The sequence below is a fragment of the Rousettus aegyptiacus genome, unplaced genomic scaffold (genome assembly GCF_014176215.1).
Source record: "Rousettus aegyptiacus isolate mRouAeg1 unplaced genomic scaffold, mRouAeg1.p scaffold_m13_p_5, whole genome shotgun sequence".
NCBI lineage: Eukaryota > Metazoa > Chordata > Mammalia > Chiroptera > Pteropodidae > Rousettus > Rousettus aegyptiacus.
In genome coordinates this window covers 113222418-113228417 of record NW_023416308.1, presented here as the reverse complement: position 1 = coordinate 113228417, position 6000 = coordinate 113222418, and the positions used below count along the sequence as shown (strand labels likewise).

Here is a 6000-nt window from a genome sequence, read left to right as displayed (position 1 = left end):
GAATTCATCGAGCTAGTAAGTAGCAAAGGCAGGACTGAGGGATAAATGGGTTCACTTTAGTGCAGTTACAAAAAAAAAAAAAATTAATCCCAAATGGCCTATATCTGCGGATTTTCAAAGTGTATTTCTTGATACCGGGAAGCACATTGCCAAGAAAAAGCAATTTGCTTTATAGTGTCTAACAGCTATTTCTATTTTCTGGCTAAACCAACGAAATGTAACAGGTTCCCCAAAGACCATTTTAACAGTTTACATTTGTTAAATGAGTTTCTGAATGTTACTTTCACAAATGGGTAAACAAAGTCAATTTATCAAAAACAACTATTTTCTCTGCAAAGTTAGGCATGCTACATGTGCGTTAATAACAAAACCAAACAGGGCATTTAGGTGTCGTGGGACAGAATTAGGAGAAGCATATGACGGTCTAGAATCATGAGATAAAGGTTGTGGTGCAATGATGAGCGAAGCAGGGAAAGGAATTAGGAAGATCTTGGGTCCAGGAGGGAACTCGGGAAGCTATTTCTGGGTTCCCCAGACATCCGGGCCTCCAACTCGGAGCCAGGCAGGAAGGGAGCTCTAGAAGGAAAAGACTCAGGGCCTGACTGCTGAGAGTCACTCTTCCTAATAAGAAATTATGGAGGTCTTAGCTCAGAAAAAGGGACTCCGACACTGTACTTACATCAAATACACTTTTGAAAAACCTCGCTTTTTATCTCCCACCAACTTCCCCAAAGCCAGAAGCAGGCGGGCACGCCCCCCAGGCGCTCATTCCGGATTTTATTGGCTGCCCCGGGGTGCCCCTCTCCGCTTTCACAGACAATTCCGGAACCAATTTTCTCCAATCATCGCCCCGTCTCTCCGCCGACATGTGAGTGATATCCATACCAACCAATAAGAAATGAAAGTAAGGACGACGAGACTCCGCCTCTTTTTCCTCAACTCTTTCGGTCAATGGTAGAAAAGGTTGAGCAGCTGATACCAACCACCAATCCGGAAGGGCGGAAGAGGGAGGCTGAGACGAATGATGGGAGGGGGTGACGTGGCGGTGACGGCAGCATAAACTGAAATGAGTGGCGGAAACATTAGCCAATCGGCGATCAAATTGGCCGGGCACTCTGCATTCTCGAGTCTCCCTGAGTGCCGGAGACTTGGGGAAAGCACCAATGAGTTTAACACGAGTCTGATTGGCCTTCATTTGAACCAATCAACGGCGCTCCTGGCGGACGCGTCCCACCCCGGGCTCTCACTGGGCGGTATAGAATGACAGGCCCCAAAGAAATGCCAATGTCCTAGGGGTCTTCCGCAAGTGACACTCGGCGCCACCAATCGACTTCTTTCTTCCCGGCGACCGAGCCCTCCTACCCACAGCGGGCCTGGCGGGGCGGGGACGCTGCGCGGCGGCAGCTGATGCGCTAGCCTTCTGGGGCTCTCCTGGCGGCGACGGCGGTTCTCGTAGGCAGTTCCGGTCCTGTATCTCCAGGCGGCGGCGGCTCATGGCGGCGACGGAGCTGAGAGGAGTGGTGGGGCCGAGCCCAGCGGCCATTGCAGCTCCGGGAGGCGGTGGCACCGGTCCCCCCGTGGTGGGAGGCGGCGGCGGCCGCGGAGACTCGGGGCCAGGCCCCGGGTCGGCGCCGGGCACTGTGGCCACGGCGGCTGCGGGAGGCCCTGGCCCTGGAGCCGGGGGAGTGGCGGCGGCAGGCCCAGCCCCTGCGCCGCCGGCGGGGGGCTCTGGCGGCTCCGGCGCTGGGGGTTCGGGCTCGGCTCGAGAGGGCTGGCTCTTCAAATGGACCAATTATATCAAAGGCTACCAGCGGCGGTGGTTCGTGCTGAGCAACGGGCTCCTGAGCTACTACAGGTAACTGCTTCCGGGGCGCCGTCCCCCACCGCAGCCCACAGTCCCCACGCCGTCACCCTCGAGCCGGCACCACAGCCAAGGTCGCCCCAGACCCCTTTTCGTTACCTGCGCGCATTGACAGCCCGCAACGCGAGCCCACCATCAATCAGAAGGGAGAATGCCCCAGATTTATCTCTCCACCTGGGTTACCCACGCTGATGCCATATTCCTCCCTTCGCTCTCTGGCCGTTCAATTATTTGAAGACCATTTATTCTTTATATTTCCACCAGCACATCGGTGCAGTGATTAGTTCTGCAGAGAAGGCGCTGCCGTAGGTGCCACGGGGCACGTTTAGTAGAGCAAAGCCCAGGCACCGCTTCCAAGAAACTTGTAGTCAAAGTCCCAGGGCTTAGCTGTCTGTGCCCGGTCTCCAAATTTCAAGGTTATTAGCAGTTCTTGATGTACCCGCTTTTGCTCTCTCTACATTCAGGCACAAGGACACCATTCACTGGGTGGCCTCTGTATCTGTCCCCTGTTATCTCTCCAAGACTTGCCTATGTTTTGGCCTTCTAGGCAGCTGAGTTGGAGGAGATGTGCACACTCCAACGCTGCTTTTATTTTTGCTTGTCCCACCTCCTCCCCGTGAGAACGATTGATCAAAATGTTCTTTCCAGTATTTCCAGGGGTTCTGGTTCGGTCTGTTTGTTTTATTAAAAGAAGAATCCATGTTTTTGGTATGATTACTTCTTTTCAACAATGTGTGTTTTGGGAATGTTTAACATATTTATGGTGAGTCACAATCTTGCCATAGCATAACGTGCTTTTGGCTACTCATGTTACTATAGATAGAGAAGTTAAGATATCAGAGTTGGGGACAGGACGTAAACATTTTCGGGGAGCTGGGCAGTTTGGATAGGTGTTTTACATGCAGTGTTTCGTTAATGCCCAACAACCCTAGAAGTTAGGAGAATTCCCATCTTCCTCATGAGGAAACAGCTTGGGCAGCGTTCCCAAGGTCTTGAGGAGTCAAGATTTGAAACAGTGTAAAACCTAGGTTTGTGTTGCATGAGTCAGATACAGAGATAATTACTTATCAATAGCAAGTAAGTTTTTAGATTGTGGTTACTATGTTCATTTTATATGAAGTATATAAAAGTCTCTTTTAAGAGACTTTGCTTAGTATATGGCATTTCCAATTGAAATCTTTTCGTAAAAACCGTCTTATTTGGGATTCCAAACACTGTTATTAAGAGCAGCTCACTCTATATTTCTTTTCCTCTGCCAGTAAGTCGCTCTGCCCCCTGGGAGAGTTAGGATGAACAAATCTCTCTTCCATCAGCTCCCTTGTATCTACTGTTAGAGGATTTCGAGGGGAAATCGACGGCGGGAATTGGAGGTTGTTTAAGTAGGTGCAATGGAAAACACTTTAGCGCATCCTCACTGCTTAAGCGGCATTAATTGTGAACCATTCTGTATATCATTGACATTATTATATTCTGAATTAGTTTTAATTTTAATCCCTTCTAATTACTTATCCGGGATTTTAAGGTTAGATCACAAAATCTAAAATTTTGGTTTGCTCCAAAGTTTTTCCCCTGCTCAGGTTCATTGACCATCATCCTAACATCCAATTGGTTCTTATTCTAACTTGACCTCTAAGTCACTATTAACACATCCCTCATTTTCAGAAGTTGTGTTTCAGCTGAGGACCTCAATGTGTGATCATATTTCTACATCCAAGTTCTCATCTGATCCACTTTCCAGGCCAGTCGATTCTTTGTTCAGTACCTACCTTGATCAATATGACCTTTGTCAGACATTAACTTACATGTTGTCTCTCGAAGTACTTGTAATCACTTTTGAGGTCTCTCTTATAAGAGCTAGTGATACTTGTCTGACTACAGATAAAACTCCTGAAACACACCAAACCACGTACATATTGGGAAATATGCCATAGGCCTGTCCTTGCCTAAGATAGTCACACCCACAAACCAAACCACAGGATCCAGAGTTTTCAAATCTATGTGCTACATTCAAAATCATATTGAGTGCTTCCTAGCAACTACGTTGGTAGTTCTTCGGGTCCCCATCTTCCTCAAGTTATTTAGCCAAGTTGTCATTCCTCCTGCTTTTCATGCCTTCAAAACCTGCCATTTCCTATATATATGCCTCTTACAAAATACCGTTTTCTTTTTAACTGAGATCATGTACTCCCTAGACCTATCCTCTGATGAACTTTCCTAACAGGCTTTGACAACACTGCTTCTCTCTTTTTATATGTCCTGTTCTTCCTTACATACCCAGTTGCACAGATGTTCAGTTACTTAAAACCATATGTAGAATCCCAGCTTCCGCAGACACATCGTGACAGACCATAGTATTGGTTTTCCTGGCTATGTTCTAGGGATTGAGTTACTGTTTCAGCTGGTATGTTTTCAGGGAAGAAATTTCTAGCCAGAAAATACCACCTAATACTGTAGCGCCTGGAGAACTTAAGCTTGCACCCCGAAATCATTTCTTTCCAGCTTCTGTACTGATCATTTGTAACCATCGGTGTATTTGCCCAAACCCAAGAGCTCCGACGTTGAGCCTGCCATACTTCCAGGATTCCTTGGTATTTTTAAAACTGCTGCAGACTTCGTGTGATTTGAGAAACTTCTTTAGTTCATGAAGATGACCAGGCAGAGGAGACTCTTGGGAAGTGATTTGTGAAAAGTACCAGCACATTGTGAGAAATGTGGTAGAAGGTCCAAGTAGCACCTTTGGAGTAGAGAGCAAGGGCGAGCAGCCTGTCAGCTGTGGGTCTGTATCTCAGCCTGCATTATGCATAATGTAACTGAAGCTTTGGGTGGGGGAGGGGAGGTAAGCATAGAAATAAACAAGGATTCACATTACAGTGTGGCAGGTGCGAGGATGGAAAATGGCCCAGTCCATTGAGACCCCCCTGGCCATCCCAGACTGCTCATTTGGGGAAGAAAAACCAGTTTCATGTGACAAACTGAACAACAGCAAGTCTGTCTTTCTATAAGCATGGTAAAACCGACTTTCTCAAACATACCAAATCTTACTTTCTGGAGGTAGGGCGTGTGTTACTTCTGGCATGCAGGAATTCTGGCTGTGCCAGGTATATTTGGCGACTTGGCTCTGCTTTGCACTGTGGCAGTTGGCAAAGGACTTTGACCTCTTTATGTTCCAAGTTGGTCAGGGAAAATCTTTGGTCTCAACATGCAGGCCCCTGGGCACAGCCAGCAGGTGGTGGCGAAAGAAGCACAGTCTGCACCGCAGACTGTTGTGCCAGCAGCTTGAGACCTTATGCGAAGTCCCTTGTAGCTTATTGTCACCAAATAGTGCCGTAAAGTTCAAAAGTTAGTCTATTAATAGAACTGTCAGTCAGTAGCGATGGGGAAAATTTTTACACCCAGTCCTCAGAGAACAGATTTGCTGAATCTTTCCTAGCTATTAATAGCATGGCTCAGGAGTTCCCACCAATAGAGGTCGGTAGACCTTGGGAAATAACATATTCCAGAAAGATTATGCCACCTGGTGATTCTTTTATGACTGACTCTTCCTTCTTTTTTCCCACAGAAAGTGAGTTATTCCTATTTCATATCACTGAGCTATAGTCAATATTTAATACTTTAAACATCTACGTGTGCGTTACACTTCTTACACTTCTGCAATTCAATCTTTAGTATACTGTGACAGGTCTCATCGGAGGGGCTTTGTTCAGTATATGTAAATAGAGCTATTCTTTCTCTTAGGGAATGCTATTGTCATATGAAATTTTGTTGCATGGGTTTATAAAGCTCTATTTTATAACTTGTTAAATAAAAAGTAATTCCTGACTGCCAGAGGGCACAAGGGAACTTTTTGGGGCGATAGAAATGTTTTACATCTTGACTGTGGAGGTGGTTACACAATTATATACCTTTGTCAAAACTCACCGATCGTACACTTAAAATTGCTGAATTTATATTGTATGTGGTTATACTTCAGTGAAGCCTCGTTCGAAAAAGCTAAGGGTGAGAGGAACAGCAGAATAAAATCTAACTCAGAAACAGCACTTAGGTTCTGAAAAGAAATCCCTACTGATTGTTTTTCGAATTTTAGGGAACCATTTGAGAGAAATATTATAATTTGCTCATTCCTAAGACTACTGGATTTT

At 46.3% G+C, this 6000-nt stretch overlaps 1 protein-coding gene across 1 annotated transcript in view; it reads left to right on the top strand.

Annotated features, from left to right (window-relative positions):
• The first annotated feature begins 1015 nt into the window (after positions 1 to 1015).
• LOC107497337 (oxysterol binding protein) overlaps positions 1016 to 6000 on the top strand; it is a 29654-nt gene continuing 24669 nt past the window's right edge. The window contains exon 1 of the mRNA XM_016119026.2: positions 1016 to 1855. Within this exon, the coding sequence (XP_015974512.1) occupies positions 1494 to 1855 (362 nt within the window). The 5' untranslated portion in view covers positions 1016 to 1493. The remainder of the gene's footprint in view (positions 1856 to 6000) is intronic.